Consider the following 19,006-nt stretch of genomic DNA (forward strand, 5'->3'; position numbering starts at 1 on the left):
TTTTTTCCTGTTTCTTTGTTTTCTGGCGCATCGCCGGGGTGGAGGGGGGGAAGGTCCTCCTGGGATGGGTTGTTGTTTTGTTTGTTTGTTTGTTTGTTTTTTTCCTTTTTAAAACAGTTTGACCCTTTTCCTTCTTCCTTTCCCTCGCTCTTTCCTTCGGGTATGGGTTTTGCTTGTCGTCGTCGTCGTCGTCGTCATGAGGCCGCGCTCTCCGTCGTCACCGCAAGGCTGGGCCTGGTGCTCGGGGACGGGGATGTTCCTCTGGGGGTGCCTAAAGCAGAGGAGAAGGGAGGCGAAGGGGCGGCACGGCGGCGGTTATCCCAGGTACCAGGACTGCCGGGAGAGAGGAGAGGAGAGAGCCCGCCGTTAGTACTCTGCCCCGCGGGGCCGCTCCGTCCCCGGCCAGTCCCGCCCCACCCCGTCCTGGCACAGCTGTCCCCGCGCTGTCCCCTGCTCGGCGCACGGAGCCGGAGTCCCCACTCCTGCACTGAGTTTGTCCGTCCTCAGCACGGCGGCCACTCGCGCTCCCCTCGGTGGCCGCTCCCTCTGCACCTCCGCGGCAAAGGCGACGCCGCCCAGGGAACGGTGCCGCTCGGGGACAGGTAGGGGGGTGGCACAGCTGGGGACCCCGCGGGGTGGCCCCCCGCCACTCTCCTATTGTTCCCCCCCCCCACCCCCGCCCCCCAGTCCCAAGTTCAAGTTCATTCCCGATTACCTCATGTCTGGTTTCCGTTGGAAACGAGACAGCTCGGGGCCGCTGCTTCCCTTAACCCTTCCCGGCCCTGCCACACATGACCAGAGCGCGGCAGGTCTCAGCTGCCAACCCCGGGCCACCACCTCGTTCCCCCATGCCTCAGTTTCCCCAGACAGGGCAACCGAGAGCCCTGGGGAGACTCTTGGAGTGTGACTGGACACCCACACACAGGGACAGGGACACCTGGAGGTCCTGGGACTGTGAGTGGTCATGACCCCTGGGTCTGGACAGGGACTCTGGCAGCCCCCTGCTCCCCTGAGGCTCTCCCAGCACTGCCACAGGTCCTCTTTTTAGGGACCCAATGCCCTTGGGGTGCCCATCCCATGGTGCTCTGTCCACGTGTAGGACTGGGGAAACTGAGGCAGGGCGGGGGGCTGTGGTCAGAGCCGGGTCCCTGGTGTCTGTCCCCTGGAACGGCACAGCACGCTCGAGTGTCCCGGCCCATGGTCCTCAAATATTGCACCCTGGCACAGCACAGCACCCTCGGGTGCCCTGGGGCACAGCTCACAGTCCCCAAGTGCCCACGCTCTGGCACAGCACAGCACCCCAGGGTGCCCCCGGCACAGCTCAGCACCCTGAGTACTCCCCCTCAGCCCGGGCAGCACCCCAGGGTGCCCCCGCACAGCACCATCCTCACTCCCATCCTGTTGTACTGTCACCTTGTCACCCACCGGGCAAGGCTGCAGCCACCACTCCTGCCCGTGCAGGGACTGCTGAGTACACCCCACTCGTGTCACAGGTGAGGCTGGGAGCTGGCACCCCTGCCCTGGCACCACAGCGCTGCCTGCACTGCCAGGGCTGGCTCCCAAACCACCAGTTACACCTGGGACTAACGGGAAGCCCCTGGAAAGGCGCACAGGACATCCCAGAGCAGCTGGAGCAGCCACGGGCACAGCTGGGCACGGGCAGGGGCCTGTGCCCACATGGACAGGGGCACACAGTCCTGGTGCTCCTACTTTGGGGATGCTGTGGGCACCTGGGCAGGGGGGTGCCAGGTAGTGCCAGGCAGGGCACAAACGGAGCACGGCAGTGACTTCCACCTGAAGGACTCGTGGTGGCCCTGAGCCACCAGCAATGCCCAAGGCCCCGGCACAGGGTGCCCACGGTGGGGATGCCACTGTGGCAATGCCCATGGGAGCAGGGCCATGGCAGTGATGCCAAGGCAGTGATGCCCACAGCAGCAAAGCCCACAGCAGCAGTGCCAGAGCTGCAGTGCCAAGGTAGCGATGCCCATGGTGGCAGTGCCCATGGAAACGATCCCACAATGTCCACGGCACTGATGCCCACAGTGGTGATGCCCATGGTGGCAATGCCCATGGCAGTGATGCCACTACAGCAATTCCTTGGCAGGGAAGCCGTGGTGGGGACACCCACAACAGCAGTGCCTGCAATGGCCGTGCCAATGGTGGCAATACCACAGCAGTGATGCCCAGGGAAGTTATACCCACAGTGGCACTGCCCACAGCAGTGATGCCACAGCGGCAATGCCCATGATAGTGATGCTGACAGCGATGCCCACAGCAGCAATACCCAGGGCAGCAATGCCACAGCAGTGATGCCAGGGTAGCAATGCCCTGGGCAGCAATGCCATGGCAGTGGCAGCGATGCCACGGTGGGGCTGCCACAGTGGGGCTGCCCACGTCAGCAATGTGATGGCAGCGACAGCCACAATGGTGATGCCTGCACTGGCCATGCCCACGGTGATGCCACGGCGAGGGTGCCCAGGGCGAGGGCAGGAGTGTCCCCCCAGCAGCATCCCCGCTCTCACCTGTGCCTGATAGATACTCCCAGGATCCCTTGGTCCTAATCCCACGAAGGTACGGTTCGCAGGGGGCGTGCCTGGTGCAGAGTAGGCTGGGGAACAAACGAGAGCTCATTAACGGGGCTGTGGGTGGCACTGCTATCGTCCCCCCCGGGGCCAGGCCCGGCCCTCTCCCTGGCGCTGCTGGGACAGGAGTCCTGGGCACTGTCCCTGGCTGAGGCCTGATGGCAGGTGAGTAGAGCCCAGGGGTGTTGTGCTCCAGGGGTGCTGTGCCTGGTTGGTGCTGCCAGTGGTTTTGGGGTGCTGGCAGGTTGGGGGGCACGGTGCCCTGGGGCACAGGCATAGACGGGTGCTCCCTGCTGTGCCCGTGCTGTGGCTTCCTGAGCTGAGCTGCCACGGGGCCAGTGTGATGGGAGCCACCAGCTCCACGTGGATGTGTCACTCCGCCACCTCCACTTCCCAGCTGAGGGTCCAGCAGTGGGACCCCCAGCCCTGCTGAGTTCCTGGGTTCAGCCCCTTTGAAGGTGTGGTGCTGCCAGGGGGATGGAGGACTTGGAGCCACCTGCACCCCTTGGGGACAGCCAGTGTCCTCCAAACACATCCTGTCAAGAGCCTGGGGAAACCGGCACTGCTCCGTCCCTTCCCCTGGCTGTGAGCCCATCACCGGCCAGGACACCCCATGCCATGTCCCATGTCCCCTCCAGATCGGCCATGCCTTGTGTCCTCTGCACCACAGGACCTCCACACCAGATGGACAGCTGGTGGCACCCTGTTGTGGCCTGTTCCCTGGGGACAGTGGCATCACGCAGGACTCCACCCTGTGGGGACGCGGCAGCCACTCAGGGTACCAGTGTCCCATTGGCACAGCGACGGCACAGCATCCCACCACCGTGGCACGTGCCACAGTGCCAGTCCGGGGGCCACACCAGCTCCCCTCTGGTGCCTGGGTCCAGCACCCCAAAATCCTCCTGGTCAAGGCGCCGATGGCCCCTGAGGAGGAGTGGAGGGCAAGAGTTCATCATTCACTGCGCCAACGAAGACGCTCCGGGGGTCACACACGCAGTCCCTGCACCGGCGCCGCTTCACATCCCCAACCAAACCGGGGCCCCCAGCACCAGGGACCCCCGTGGCAGCAACAGGATGACAGCCCATGCGGCGCACCAGGCACACTGTCCCTAGTCCCAGTGCCACCCGCGGGCCAGCTGGTCCCGGGCAGCACTGCCACCACTGTGATGGGGCGACAGCCATGGAGAGGCCACGGCCTCCGCACAGCACTGCCCGCAGCAGGGAGTTGGGTAGGACACTGTTCTGGGGAGCCTCACTGGGGCTCTGCTGTGCTCAGAGGGAGGTGGGGCTCGGGCTGGTCCCTGGGACCAGCACGGGACCCCCCGGGCGGGCGGCCGCAACAAACACGCGCCCAAACCCTGCCCGCTCCGACCTGCCTGAGACCCAGCAAACTCATGGCGTGCCAGCTGCCGCCCTCTCCCCGGCTGCGGGGAGGCCACCTCCGCCAACATCCCCCCAGCACCGGGACAGGGGGGACACCCGGGGGGGCTGCGAGAGGAGGGGGCCGGCCGGGCCGGGGAGCGGGGCGGGCGCCGCGGGTGCTTACTGGGTGATGTCGGCGAGGTCGTCCCTCCCTCGGAAGTTGTCGTGGTGGATTTGGTGTCAGGAGAGACGGCCAAGCGGGGCATGCCGGGGGGAGGTGGCGGCGCCAGCATCTGCGTGGGCAGGTAGTGGCTGGGCACTTTCACTTGACCACTTCCATTTAACTGGGGACAACACAGACAAAAAACAAACAGCACAAGCCATTAGGACGCAGGCGCACAGCAGCACGGCCGGGGAGCCCCGGGGAGCCCCCCGGCATGGGCACGGGGCATCCCTCACTGCAGACATGAGTTTGGTGGGTCTCAGAGCAGCCCTGAACAGTCGGCGCCGGCGGCAGGTGGGAAATCACAGCGGGGCAGGAGGATTCGGGGGGGCTGTGGGGGTCATACCCCAAGGGTGACAGTGCCCCATGCTGCCACACGTTGCAGTTGGGGCACTGGATCCCCTTCTCTGCAGCAGCAGAGGGGCCTCTGAAGTGCTGTCAGGGGCACTCAGGGGCCTTCAAAGGCTGCTGTGCCAGTGCCCTGTGCCTGACTCAACAGTAGCTGCTCCTGGTCAAGTGTCCATCAGCCCAGCACTGGGCCACTGCACAGGGGAATAGCAGCCATGCCCTCATCCTGGCATCAGACCTCACTGGTGAGGGGCAACAGATGGGTGGTGGGCAGAGGCCAGAGGGGCTCCCCCAGAGCTCTGCATCCAGGGGGACGGAGTGGGGCACAGGAGGGCAATAGAAGTAGGAACGCAGACACCCCTGGCCCTTTGTGCACCCTTCATGGGGTGTGTGGGGTACTGGGTGTATGGGGTGATGGCTTGGGGTGCTGCATGTGCAAGGTGCTGGTTGAGTGGGGTGTGGGGTGCAGTGGGTGCTGTGTGTGGGGAGTGCTGTGTGTGTGGGGGCTGCTGTGCCTGTTGGACGTTGGGTGTGTGGGGTGCTGGGTGCTGGGGCAAAGCAAGGCCCACAGCAGCACAGTGTGGCCCTGCCACCCCCATGGGGACGCTGGGGACGTGGCGCAGTGAGGAGCTGACAGGTCACCCGTGGGCTGCGCAGGCGGTCGGGGCACGCCGAGCCCGTTGCTCTCCTGGGCACGCTGGAGGACGGTGGCTCTGGGCGATGTCACACGCCCCTGCCAGTCCCCCTGCTCCCACCAGACACCCCAACCCTGGCTGACAGCTCAGCCCCAGCACGTCAACACCTCTGGTGCCTCGTGCTGAGCCGGGAGATGGCACTGCCATCCCCGGAGGAACGAGGGGCCAACACGGAGCAGGCGCAGCGGCAACAACGCTCCCGAACCGACGCACGGCAAGGCCGGAGCTCATCCCCAGCGAACACCCCGCGGTGCCATCCGAGCCCCCCCGACTCCCCCGAGCGGCGGTGGCGGCGACGGCGGCGGCGGAAGCCGGTCCAGGGGACCCTCCTCGGGCAGCCCGGCTGGCAGCAGCCCCCGGTGCCCACGGCAAGGTGGGCAATGGGTGCGGGAGTGGGGCTGGGTCCTTACCGGTCCAGGCTGCTGGTTGGACGGGTCGCAGGCCAGCGAGACGAGATCTTTGAGCGGGTCCTGCGGGTTGAGATGAGGCGGGTACCGGATGGCCGTGTGCGGGAAGTAGGTGGAGGCCGTCTGGGGGAGGATGGAGGTGGTGGGGAAATGCAGCGCAGACGATGGGTGCGGGCTTCGGGCGATACCTGCAGGTGACAGCAAAAGGGGACACACGCTTGTGTCGCTCGCTGGCAGCTGCCCCAGCCCCCCGCCCGCTCAGCCTGCGCTCCGTGCCTCGGTTTCCCCGGCAGGGCACTCACCACTGTGCACGGCGATGACGGGACGGTGGTGCTGCGTGAAGCTGCTCAGCCGAGGCGAGGAGTCCTGGGGCGATGGGCTGTTGAAGGGGGACTTGTCCATCTCTGTCTTCTTCACGGTGGGGGAGATGCCTGGGGAAAGTGGGTGCAGAGTCAGGACCTGCTACGGGACCCTGAATCCCGGGGCTGCCGCCACTCCAGTGCAGGGTTGGGAAGCTCCTTCGAGGGCAAGGGGCATGCTGGGGTCAGGGTGGGCATGGGGAGGGTGTGTGTTATAAGGGGGGGGTGTGAGCATGTCTGTGCACGCAGGAGGGTGTGTATGAGTGTGGGCACCTCTGGTGTGTACCACACGTGCGCGTGGCGTGTGTGCTCCAGCACATAAACGGGAATGAGTGTGCACACACAGCTTGCACATGCATGTGCATGCATGTGTACATGGTCATGTGTGTGCACCAGCATGACTGCATGTACCCATGTGTGTGTGTGTACATGTATGTGTGTGCATGTGTGTGTTGCTGCATCTGTGTGTGCAAGTGCACACACGTATGCATGTGGGTGCACACAGCTCTGTGTGTCTGTGTGTGTGTCTCTGTGTATCTGTGTGTGTGTGTGTCTGTCTGTGTGTCTGTGTGTCTGTGTCTGTGTGTGTGTCTGTGTGTCTGTGTGTGTCTGTGTGTCTGTCTGTGTGTGTGTGTGTGTGTGTCTGTGTGTGTGTCTGTGTGTCTGTGTCTGTGTGTCTGTGTGTCTGTGTATGTGTGTGTCTGTGTGTCTGTCTGTGTTTCCCCACCCGGTTGCAGCAGGGGGTGTCCCCACATGTGCCCCCGTGACCCGGCAGCCTCCACTGGGCACCCACCTCTCCTGGCCCGGGGGGCTGGGGCCAGGGGAACTCCCGGGGAGGCTGGAAGGTGCCAGTGTGTGGGTGACCCCTGGCAGCACCGGTGCCCGGGTCCCCGAGGCCACGCCGGGGCGCGGGGCCGGGCGGGGGGGGCTCGTTAATCTCCCGCCGCCGTGGCTTTAGCTCCGGCCATTTGGCCCGGCCCGGTAATGGGTTTAGCCCGTGCTCAGCCGGCCGTTAGGAGGATTTCCCAGAACATCCCGTACGGGATTGCCAACCCCCACCCCCCCTCCTCCCTGCTGCCACAGCTGTGCCCCCCTTGCCGGCCCCCCTCACCCCTGCCCGGGTCAGGCCACCGGTGGGGACAGACACCCTGGCACCGCTCCCTCCATCCTCCATGCACTGCTTTAGGGAGGGGGTTACACCTTCCCCAGGACCTCCTCTGCCCCCTGTCTGCCCCCCATCACCAGCCCCATGGGGCACACTCCCCATGCACATGGGGTACAGACCTGGGGCTGGACCTGCTTCCCCCAAACCACCTTCTGAGAGGATCTGTGGCCTCAGTCCCCCGGCTGGGCACCCTAAGGATTTGGCAGGGCGTGGGGACTGCTGCAGAGCCCACCCCACTGCTGGGGGAGGCAGGAGAAGAGCCCGGGGTGGGAGGAGGAGGAGCAGCTCCTTCGCCTGCACCTCGGGGCGTGGGAGCTGCTGTGTCAGCCCTGCAGCATCGCTTTAATTAGCCCAGCCCCCCCCTTTTCTTAATGAACAGCTAATTGGGGCTGTCTAGACAGGAAAGGGAAAAAAAAAACGTAAAGCCAGAAAACTGTCCACAGCAGCGTGGGGCTGGGGGAGATGGTGTGGGGCTGGGGGAGATGGTGTGGGGCTGGAGGTTGGGATGGCCCTATAGCAAGAGCCTGTGCCAAAATAGGGGGGTTCTGTAGCAACCCTGCAGGCCCCCAAAGGAGCCCACGCCCAAAGTGGGAGGCTATGGAGACACCTGGGCACCCAGGGAGAGCCTGTGCCTAAATCAGGGGGCTCTACAGCAACCCCACAGACCCCAGAGAGAAGCAGGGATGTTCTGGGGGGCTCGAGGGTGACACCACAGCCAGTGTGTGCTGTGACCTGAGGGCCCATAGGGACACCGGGGCAAGCACAGTGCCTGGGTGGTCACAGGGGGGTCTGGCAGTGGTGGAACGCTGGGAGCAGGATGGGGCCCAAGGAGAGCAGGAGGGCACCAGTGAGGAGGTGACACCTACCCCCTTCCATGTCTTCTGTCCAGTTGCGGCTGCTGCTGGTGGGGGAGTTGGAGGAGGTGTAGTACTCGCCCCCCGGGCTGGTGTCAATGTCATCCTCCATGGACCCCGACTTGTGCCGTTTGCTCCTGGGGCCAGGAAGGGTCACAGAGTCATGGAATGGTTTGGGTTGGAAGAGACCTTAAAGCCCATCCAGTCCCACCCCTGCCATGGGCAGGGACACCTTCCACCAGCCCAGGTTGCTCCAAGCCCTGTCCAGCCCCTGGACACTCCCAGGGATCCAGGGGCAGCCACAGCTGCTCTGCCCAACCTGTGCCAGGGCCTCTCCACCCTCACAGCCAACAATTCCTTCCCAATATCCCATCTCACCCTGCCCTGTGTCAGTGGGAAGCCATTCCCCCTTGTCCTGTCCCTCCAGGCACTTGTATAAAAAGTCCCTCTCCAGCTCTCCTGGAGCCCCTTCAGGCCCTGGAAGGGGCTCTCAGGTCTTCCCAGAGCCTTCTCTTCTCCAGGTGAACACCCCCAGCTCTCCCAGCCTGTCATGGGCCAGCACCCCCACCTTCCCCACAGCCACGCCTGGTCTGGCCCTGGCATCGCCAGGTGTCACCCTGGTACGGGCCTGGTGGCACTCACCCACTGGAGGAGGTGCTGGGCAGCGTCCTCCTCATGCCGGTGCTGGAGGGGTTCAGGTCGTAGGCCAGGTGGCCCTGCAGCTCCCCCAGGGAGAAGTTTGGCCCCGTGCCCGTCACCACCGGCGCTGTGGGGAGAGAGGGGGGTCAGGGGGGCCTGGCAGGGAGGGGAGCCCCAGCCCCACAGTGGGGTGGGGGAGCCCCTGGGACACTGCTGTGCCTGGTCAGCCAGAGGGGTGGGCTGTGGCATCATGGTGACACTCACTTCGGGACACCTGGATGAGCTCGGTGACACTGAACACCCCCGAGGTGACGAAGCTTTCCTGGAAGTCTGTGGAATCTGTGCAGGAGAGAAGAGAGAGCGCTGAGGGGGCAACAGGACCACCCCTCCCATCCTGCACTGCCTTGTGGCGATGCTTGAGGACACCCCAACATCCCCAAATCCTCATCTGCCCCTGTCTTCAGCCTCCATTCCACTCCCTGTTCCAGCAAGAGACCACCTTGACTGCTCCTCTCTGCCAAGGACACCCCAGAGCTGCTCCATGCCTCAGTTTCCCCCTGGCTGAGAGGGCTGGCAGGGCTGGGGGCTGCAGCCCCCATCAGGGGACCCCCATGGCAGCTGCTGTCCCCAAGGGATGTGGTCCCAGCTGGCTGTGGGACAAGGATGAGGCCGTGCCCACTTCATTGAGGTGCCCAGCACTGCTGGCTGGGGTTGGGGGGCACCAGAGCCACAGAACGGGGGGCACAACTGCCTGTCAAAGGGCCTCCTCCATGGCAGGGACCCTGGGCTGGGGTGTCCCTTGTCCCCCTGGCCCAGGCCCTGCCTGTCCTGCTCACCCAGCGTGATGGGTTTGCTGTCCTCCTGGTCCGAGCCGATGCCTGTCCGGGGGCTGCTGCTCTGCTCTGCATCTGCAAGAGGAAAACCCACTGGGATGAGTCCCATGCTGGTGGGATCTGGGCCTGCCCACCAGCTGACTGCCCCCTCGTTGCTCTGCTGGGGGGAAACTGAGGCACGGGCTGCCCAGCAGCTCCCACCACACAGGAGGGCCACCACTGGGCCTCCAGCACCACAGAACAGCCACTCAGTGGCCCCACCTCGGCCTCCCTGCCAGTGACAGGAGCAGGTGGGGCACTGCGCTGGCACTGCAGGATCTGGGCACTGCTCCCTGCAGGAGGGAAACCCCCAGTGCTCCACCTGCCCCAGGGCAGGGTGATGGTCCCTGGCCCTGCTCCTGCCTCCTCTGCTCCCTCCAGCCACATCTGTGATCCATCGCTTCCCCCTCAGGCACTGTCACCACAGCAGGGCATCACCTGTGGCACCTCGTCCTGCCTCTGCCAAGCCCTCTGGAGGGCAGCAGGGCTCCAGGGCAGCACCTGCTCTGACCCCTGGAGCCCCACCCGGCACGGCTCCATCCCGGCTAAAAATAACCCGGCTCAGACGCTGAGCTCAGCGGCCCCAGCACACCCTGGCACGGCACGGCACGGCACAGCACGGCATGGCCACCGCACTCAGGAGCATCCTTCCTCACCTGGCTGCTCCCAGAGCCCTTCCAAAACTTTTGCCTTGCATTTTCTCTGCTTCTCCTCCTTCCTCCTGCTCCTCCTCCCACCCCTGGGCCTTCGGCATTTCTCTTTCTCAGCCTTGGCAGATGCCAGGAAAGGGCTGAGACAATCCAAAAACACCATCAAAACCACGCTGCTGCCACTGCCAGCCCGCCTGTGCGCCTTGGGATTTTTCCCTTTCTCCCCCTTTTCCTTTCTTCCCTTGAGTCTCTCGTGCTCACGTGGCTCCCGGGGTGGTTACCCTTGGCTGGGCAGGATAACCATGTGGGCAGCAGCACCGTGCCCCCCCCACCACCCCGACACCTCTGCGTGCTGCCCACTGGGCAGGTTATCCAGGCGGGCAGGGGGACTGTGCCGCTCCCCACCCCGACACCAACCCCCCACCTCCCACCCCAGCACTCCCCCGTGCCCACACGCCCCCGGGACTGCTCCACACCGGCGCCGAATCAGCCATTTTGTCTCCCTGCCCAGCTGCCGCGTTCCCCTGCACCCATCCCGTGCCAGCCTGGCACCCCGCTCACGCCGGCAGCCCCATGGCACCCTGCCACCAGTCCCCCCGTGCCTGCACCCCTGGCTCCCTCCAGGCAGCCATCTTAGGGAGCAGAAACTCCCCCAGGGACGGCCACAGGGTTTCCCCCCCCCCTCCATTTTTCTTCTTTGCCCTTTTCCCCCCCCATTTTGAATCTGCCGCGTGCCCAAGTGTTTGGGGAGCGGGCGGTGGCACCGAGCATGGCACAAACCCTCTGGGAACGGGGGAGTGGTGGCGGGACCCCCCGTGCGACCACGGGCACCGCGTGGCCGGACATGGCCCCTCCTCGCCTCTAAAAACAACAAATCTGGCGGCGGCTCTGGAAGTGGTTAGTGGTGGAGCCCGGCCAAGGCGCGGGGCGGAGGCTGGCGGTCACAGCCCGAGGCCGGCTCGGCTCCCCACAGCCCCCCACCGTGGCCTCAGGGCTCCCCTGTGCCCCGCTTGCCCCCCAGATGGCACCCACTTGCCCAGTCCTGGGGTCTTCAGTCCCTCGGCAGCCCCCCATGCACTCACCCGGTGGCTCTGAGGTGCCCCACACAACCCTCAGCTCAGCCCAGGGACCCCCCACCTTTGCTCACACCGAGATGCCCCACATGGACCTTTGTCCCCCCAGACCACCCCAGCCTGGTCTCCGTTCCCCCAGGGCACCCAAGTAGGGCCATCACTCACCCTGGGCACCCCCGGGGTGCCCCCAGTGTCCTTGTACCCCCACACCCTCCCACAGCATCACCCTGACCGAGCACCATCGACGCCACGCCACCCACCCCATTCCCCGGGGGGCAACCCCGAGGGCCTGCCCCCCAGCCCAGCACCCCCGTCCCACCCGCGGCAGCCCAAGGAGCACCGGGGACTTTCCCGAGCTCCGAGGTTTGGCAGCAGGACCAGCCCCTCCCCGCACCCTCGTGTCCCTGCCGGTGGAGGCAGCGAGGCCGGGGCCGCGGGCTCGGTACCCCCGGCTGCGGGCGATCCTCGTGGCTGGGCGGGCGAGCTCGCCAGCAGATTTCTGGCTGCCTCCTCGGCGCGGGGCGGCCGGGCCAAGCGCTGCTCTCACCGCCATGTGATGGCTGCCTGAGGCTGGCGTGCGCTAAAATGGCGAAGGGAGCCCTGGGCTCTCCCCTCCTCGCTCCCCTCAAGGGGCGTTTTGGGGGGGCACCAAATCCAGGGCCCAACAAGTGGCTCAGCCGCACCGTGAAGGAGAAAGAACCCTGTGAAGTCCCTCCTTACCCCCCTCCCCCCCCGCCTCATTGATCCTGCACCCTCCTCACCCCGCTGGGGCCGGGATGGGGGATGGAGCTGGGGGGGCCCTGGTGCCACTCAGGGAGGGGAGGCTCAGTGCCAGGGTTCCCCCCCCCGGCACGGTGGAGGAGAGCACTGAGTGCCCGAACAGGTCGATCCAATCGCTTTCAAAAATAGCCAAGTGTGTGCCCAGGGGGGGCGCGGGTGCCTGGGCTCCGGGCCGCGCTGGCAGCCTGGCCCTGTGCCACCCATTGAATTATGGATCCCGCACCCCGGCCCCGCTGGCTGGCAGGGTGCCCCCGGCCCCACGGCGGCACCCGCCCGCGGCCTCGGCGCGTGGGAACGACCCCCGGGCAGCGGGGACGGCCCTGGGGGGTGTCACTGCAGGCCGGGTGCCCCCCGGGGCTGGCGCAGCTGCGGGAGAGCCCTGGCTCGGTGCCCGAGCGCTGACGGTAACAGGGCACGGTGTTACCGGCAGCGGTGCGGGCGCAGGCGCACAGGCTGGAGGATGCTGGGGGCTGGGGGAGCTGCTGGCGCCGCTGGGTGCGGCCCCAGCCCCCCGACGAGGGCAGCAGCCTTCCTCCTCCTCCTCCTCCAGCCCTGCCAGCCGAGGGCAGGAGATGGACGAGGGTTCAGCATCGCTACCTGCAGGCTCCTGCCCCGTGCCTCAGTTTCCCTTGGGGCTGACTTGGAGGCACACTGCCCCCCTGCCTCGTGCTTGGTGGCCGCGCAGTCTCAGCACCTCCTCAGGTGCTTGGCTTGTCCAGCTGCCTTCCCCACGGCGGGAATCAGTGGGGCCCGGAGTGAACAGCCTGGTCAGGAGCTGCCAGGGAGGGACCCTGTCTGGTCAGAGAGACCTGAGGGAGCCCGAGTGCCGCGGGGCAGCGATCCCACTGCAAGGGCTGGGCTGGGAGATGCTGTGCAAGGGATGTTGGGGGCCCCTCCCTGTCAGATCCCCAGCACCTTCCACCCCAGTCCCACAGTGGCCCCCCAGGTCCGAGCGGCTCTGCCTGTCCCACTGTCCATCCCGCTGCCGCCAGGCTGGGGTGGCCCTTACATAAACCCGGAACAGTCCCGCTTGTGTAACCTCCTTTATATAATACCCTGAACCGCCGCGTGTGCCGGGTAAATCCTGGCTCAGCCGGGCCGGCCGGCGCGCCGGGGCTCGGGACCCCTCCTCCTCCTCGCCCCGCTCCCCCCCGGCACCCCCCGCCATGCCCCGAGTGAGACGAGTTTGCTGGGCCTCAGCCACGAGCGCGGGCGGGGGCGGCAGCTCTCGCTCCCCGCGGCGAGCGAAGCCCCGGGGAGGTCCTGGCCGGAGGCATCCCCCGAGGTGGCGGGGCGGTGGCGGGGGGGACGGACGCGCCCCGCTGCCACGTACGCCGGCCGCGGCCAGCTGGCCCGGGCGGGAGCCTGGGAGGCGCGAGCACGTTGGCCGACGGCTGCGAGCGAGCGGCGCTGGGAGCCGGGCGGGTTTGTCCTCGGCCGACCCCGGCCGGCACGGGGAGATGGCAGCGGCCGGGGGGAACCCCCCCAGGCGGGCGGCGCGGCCGCCCCCTCGCTCAGCCCTGCCAGGCCTGGGCTCCATCCAGGGCTGCCGGCGCCCGCGGAGGCGAGCTGGGACAGATGGCAGCGGGCAAAGGGACGGGGAGAGCAGGCAGACAAAGGGATGGCTGAGCCCCCCCCCCCGCCCCGCTTCCTTCCCGGGACCCTCCCCCTGCGGGGTGCTGGCACCCAGCCCCTGCGCCCTGGGCTGGGGGCACTTGGGGGTGCAGCTGCTGGGAGAGGGTGAGGGAGGAGAGAGGGATGGGAGAGAGAAAAGAGAGAAAGGAAGGAAAGGAGGGAGAAAGAAAAAGGAAGGAAGAAATGAAAGTGGAAAGAAAGGGAAAGGGACAGGGACAGGGAAAAGGAAATATGCGGCCAGTATCTTGCTGCCCCACCAACCCCAGCCCCACAGCACAGCACAGCACAGCCCCACAGCACAGCCAGCCCCTTCTAGAGTCCCACGGGCCCCCACCATGGCCCCCCTTGACACCCCGCAGCACCACGCCCGGCTCACCCCCACGCAGGGCTATGGGGAGGCAGGTTCAAGCCCTCCCCAGGGCTGGCCAATACCCCAGTGCAGGGGCCAGCGTGGCAGGAGACCCCAGGCCCCAGCTGGCAATGCCAGCCCCGCACGGGGGTGGAGGGGCACGCCGGGGGCTTGCCGACATCTGTTCGCCCCTCCGTGCCCACGGCCGCCGGCGGGAGGGAGCACCGTGGGCATCTGCTGCCCCAGCTGTCCCTTGCCAGCGCAGCACGAAGCCGGGCGCCCGGCCAGGATGGCAACTGCGGCCCCGGGGAGGGCACGGTGCCTGCCAGCGCGGGGGGACAGCGGGTGCTGAGGGCGGGGGACGGCAGGTGCTCGCGAGACGGGGCTCGCTCATCTTTTATTCATCGGCTGCCTAACGGTGCGGGGAACCTCTCTGGCCTCTGGTACCCCCGCCCCGGCAGCACAGGACGTGGCACCCCGTGCCAGCTCCCCCCGGCAGGCACCGAGGCCGCGGTGCTGAGCACGGGGCAACTCATTCCGGTGGTGGTGACGCGGGGCTGGCAGCGGGCACTGCGGGGAAGCCGGCCGGCTCCGGCACGCCGGCGGCTCGGCGCACTGCGGGAGAGCGGGGGAAGCCCTGACCTCCCCAAGGTCGCCGGCACATCGATCCGGAGAGCTCGAGCACACGGAAACCGCCCCGGCCGTGCCAGCGCCGGGCTCGCAGCGGGGCCGGGCACGGGAACGGAGGGACCCCGTGTGGTGACAATGACGGGGACGGGTGGCTGGGGGATGGTTCCCTGGGGAGCCCCCTCCCATCCCGCCTCTCCAGCACACAGCTCTGGGGGCAGGAACCCAGCCCCTGCGGGCTCGCCGCTGTCTCGTACCCTCGTGCTCTTTCCCGCGGGTCTCCTCCCGGCCCCGCTGGGCTCTGCCTGCCTCACTGCCCTCAACCTCGGTCTCCCTGGCTGTTCGGCTGGGAGCGGAGATACCTGGAGCAGGGGGAGGGGTTTGCCCGTGCCCATTTGTGTGCCGGGAGGGGGGTTCTCCAGCCCCCCTGCCCGCCGGTGCCCAGCTCTGCGAACGGCAGATCCCAAATATTGTGAACCCCCATCAATCTTCCCGCGACCCTGCCGATAAATATTTGCGCGGGGGCTGGCGGGGCGGCGGTGCCCGGGGAAACGCCTGCCCCCTTCCATCTGGAGGGGCTGAGCAGACGCTTGGCACGGCCGGCCTGGCACGGCCGCAGCGCGCCTGGGACGAGAGCCCTGGCACGGGCTCCCCGGCAGATTGGTGCCATCTGCCTCGCGCCGCAGCCAGCGGCGAGGCTGGTGGGGGGAGATAAGGGGCTGCCAGGCGGTGGGAGACGCAGATGCTGGCACGGCGTGGGGGTCCCTGCACCCCCTCCCCCGCCCCCTCCGCGTGCTTTAGGCTGGCGGCGGCGTGACCGGGGCTGGCAGGAGCTGGATGCCACCTTGGGGCCAGCCGCCTGCTTGCCCTGGGCACCCATCTGCTCACACCCTGCTCGGCCTGCGGGGGCTCAGCCCCCGGGCACTGTCAGGGGAAGCTCAGTCAGGAGCCTCGACCTCGGCGGCTGGGGGGGCCACAGAGCACCCCAAAGGGTGCGAGGGGCTGGCACTGACCCTGTTTGCCTCCTGCTCACGGCTGGGATGGGAATGGGCGCCCAGAGATGACCCGTACCAAGGTGGCCATGCAGGGACAGCGGGGATGGGGATGCAGGGATGGGGATACAGGGATGGAGGCACAATGGTGAGGGCACGGGGGGGTTTCCGTGGAGCTGGGGAGCACTGAGGGGAGGGTACAGGGGGAGGGGCACTGTCCCCCCCAGACTGGCTGCTGCCGTCAGGAGCTTCTGGAAGGAATCTCTCCGTAATGCTCCCAAGGTCCTGGCACCATCGGCTGGGGAGATTGATTACCATTTTACTGCAATGCTTTTGACTTTCACCAGCGACCTCCGAGCTCCCCCCAGCCCCCCCCTCCCACCGCTGCACACCCGGCTCTGGGCTGCAGCGCCGTCCCCTCCCCCACTGCGGTGTGCACAGCCCAGCCCTCACCCAGCCCCGCACCCATCCCGCACACATCCTGCTCCCATCCTGCATCCAGCTCTGCTCCTACCCTGCGTGCATCCTGCATTCAGCCCTGCTCCCATCCTGCTCCCATCCTGCATCCAGCCCTGTTCCCATCCTGCATCCATCCTGCATCCAGCCCTGTTCCCATCCTGCATCCATCCTGCACCCAGTTCTGCTCACATCCTGCACTCATCTTGAATCAGACCCTGCTCCTACCCCGTACCCATCCCGATCCCATCCTGCCTGGAGGTACCAGGGGCTCAGGACTGGGTGCAGGATGGGTGCTGGGGCCGGTGCTGCTCTCGGGAGTGGACCGGGCACCCGGCACCCCCTGCATGCCACGGCGATCCCCGGGACCAGCAGGGTGGGATGGGGTCTCCCACCAGCCCGGCACTGCTCGAGCCTCAGTTTCTCCATCCGGGGGCAGAGAAATCCGAGCGGCGCTTCCCGGCAGACGGATGTGGGGGAAGAGCCGAGGGGGCAGAGCTCGCCCTTGGCATCGGGCCGGGTGGGCCGGTCGGGCGCTCGGCACCCCCGAGGATGCCTCAGACGGCGGGAGGGGAGCGCAGGGCCGGGGGCTCCTCCATCCTCCCCCTCCCTCTCCGGCGTTGCCAGAGCAGCGGCTGGGAAATTGTGCTGACACCGGCAAAAGCGGGCGGCGGGGGCGGGGGAGCGCGGGCGCACGTGCTCGGGCTGATAACGGGGGGCCGCGGGGGCTGCGGGGAGCCCGGGCTGCCCGGCCAGGGGGGCCCTGAGCGGGCGAGACCCTCCCCTTTGGGGCTGAGGATGCTGCAGGAGGCTGAGGGGAGCGGGCAGGCAGGACAGCGGAGGCAGGAGGGGGCAGGAGCGGGCAGGAGGAAGTGGGCAGGAGGGAGGAGGCAGGATCAGGCAGGAGGGGGGCAGGCAGGACCGGGCAGGCAGTGTGTCGGACAGGGAGCAGGCAGGAGGGGGGGGTAGGCAGGAGGGGGGGTAGAAATGGGCAGGTAGGCAGGAGCAGGCAGGCAGGAGGGAGCAGGCAGCGTGCTGGGCAGGGAGAAGGCCAGCGAGCCCGTAAGGCTGTAGCACAGTGATCCCCAGCACCCCTGAGTGCTGTCACCCAGCCTGGCCATGCCATGCAGGGTCCCACTGGTGCAGTGGCTGCCCCCATATCCCTCCTTGCCTCAGTTTCCCCACCGAGGTGTGAGACCAGAGATCCCCTTGCCAGGCACAGCCTAATGGAATGTGCCCTCTGCGGGCTGGAGCTGGGCCATGCCAAGCACCCACCACCCAGCAGCACCCCAGAGGACCCATGCCATTGCTCCTGGCCCATCCTGGTCCCCCTTAACCAGAGCCAGAGCGACCTTAACAGCAAAAGTGAGAGGCTGCCAGGCCTTATCAGAGAGTATTTACAGCCGCTGTGTTCCCAATTAGACAGTCAGGTGACTGCGGCTGCTGGGGACCCAGACACCGGGGTCAAGGTCGTTGGTGGGGGCCTGGGGGTGGCAGAGGGGCAGCCACCTCCCCGGGGACACCAGCTGGCCATGGCATGGCCAGGGAACCCTCCAGCACAGCACCCCTGTGTGGCACACCGGGTGGTAATAGGGGACCCCATCGTGGCTGCCGTGGGGCTCCTGGGCCCCGCTGTCAGCATGGCCACTGCAGGGCTCCCAGTCCAGCATCAGGGTGCTCCCAGTCCAGCCCAGTCCAGTCCAGAGTACCCCAGCCCAGTGTGACACTGGACCTCCCACTGAGCCCGTGCAGGGTGTCCCCAGGACGGAGTGCCCCCAGAACACGTGCAGCACCCCAGTTAAGCCCAGTACCCCATCCCAGTTCAGACCATCATGGCCATCTCTCAGGCCAGTACATGATGCTCTGCCCAGCTGCACAGGGCACCCACAGCCCCCCTGGCAGCACCCTGGAACCCCCAATCCCAGCACAGCACCCACCATTCCCCCGCTGGGAATCAATGGCACCAGGCCCTGTTGGGTCCCATCCTGCCCCGGAGCAGGTGAGCCCCATGTGTGGGCACAGGTGTGTGGTGCTGGCAGCACACGTGCTCACACGTGCTCACATGCCAGGGCCTGGCTGCACACGCGTGTGCAACTGCACATGTGACCTGCACCCACCCTGCATCTGCCTGGGGTCTCACCTGGGCCCTGGGGCAGGATCTGGACCCGGCTATTCCCTGCTGGCGGCCGTGCCCTGCTTTTTCCCAAAGCCACAAGGGGCTGGCGGTCCCACCAAGCCCCTTCCCTGGGGAGCAGGGGGTGTCACATGCCTGTCCTGCCTCAGTTTCCCCAGTGACACCCAGCATATCCCACCACTGACCAGCCAGAGGCAGAGCCTGTGCCCACCACGATTCACAGTGCTGGCATCCCCTTTGCTGGGACTGCTGGCACCACAGTGGCCTCTGTGGTGTCACTGTCTGTCCCTGGGCTCTGGCCAGTGCCGGGCAAGGAGCCACCAGCCCCACGCTCCCCCTGCCATGGTGTTGATGGGAATGGGCTCACAGGGCCGGGGAGCATCACCCAGTGCTGCAGGCATGGGCAGGGGATTGCTGCCAGAAGGGGACCGATGTCCTGGTCCCCACACACCTGGGCAGCCTGGCCTGGCTGTAGGGTGGCCATGAGCCCCGTGACTGTCTCTTGAGGCTGCACGTTGCAGCTGAATCACCCCGTGAAACAGCCCTGCCCTCACCCACGGGATCACACGGCATCTGTCCCGGCTCCTCACACCCCCGGGGGCGTTGGGAGGGGGTCGGGGGCTGTGGGGGGCCCCAGCTGCTGGCAGGGTGTCCGTGCCAGCATGTTACCAGCCTGGGACAGCAAACCTGCCCAGAAAAAATGTTTACTGATGAGCTTCCCCTTCCCAGCACGCAGGAGGATGACGTGATTAGATGGCTCAAGGACCCAACCCAGGACCTGCTCCCTGCCCTGCCCGCTGTGCC

At 66.9% G+C, this 19,006-nt stretch overlaps 1 protein-coding gene across 3 annotated transcripts in view; it reads right to left on the bottom strand.

Moving 5' to 3' along the window:
* The window catches only part of NFIC (nuclear factor I C), a 40,655-nt gene continuing 21,649 nt past the window's right edge, over positions 1 to 19,006 (bottom strand). Inside the window, exons 3-11 of one of the 3 annotated variants that reach the window (XM_027908032.1) lie at positions 9,471 to 9,542; positions 8,899 to 8,973; positions 8,638 to 8,761; positions 8,008 to 8,132; positions 5,920 to 6,048; positions 5,621 to 5,805; positions 4,129 to 4,288; positions 2,523 to 2,608; positions 1 to 333 (exon numbers count right to left, since the gene is read on the bottom strand). In XM_027908032.1, the coding sequence (XP_027763833.1) occupies positions 316 to 333; positions 2,523 to 2,608; positions 4,129 to 4,288; positions 5,621 to 5,805; positions 5,920 to 6,048; positions 8,008 to 8,132; positions 8,638 to 8,761; positions 8,899 to 8,973; positions 9,471 to 9,542 (974 nt within the window). In that variant the 3' untranslated portion in view covers positions 1 to 315. The remainder of the gene's footprint in view (positions 334 to 2,522; positions 2,609 to 4,128; positions 4,289 to 5,620; positions 5,806 to 5,919; positions 6,049 to 8,007; positions 8,133 to 8,637; positions 8,762 to 8,898; positions 8,974 to 9,470; positions 9,543 to 19,006) is intronic. The other 2 variants (XM_027908033.1, XM_027908034.1) reach the window with 2 other exon arrangements.

Source organism: Empidonax traillii, unplaced genomic scaffold (genome assembly GCF_003031625.1).
Source record: "Empidonax traillii isolate 1590-97213 ecotype Southwest subspecies unplaced genomic scaffold, ASM303162v1 scaffold1602:size438507, whole genome shotgun sequence".
Taxonomy (NCBI): domain Eukaryota; kingdom Metazoa; phylum Chordata; class Aves; order Passeriformes; family Tyrannidae; genus Empidonax; species Empidonax traillii.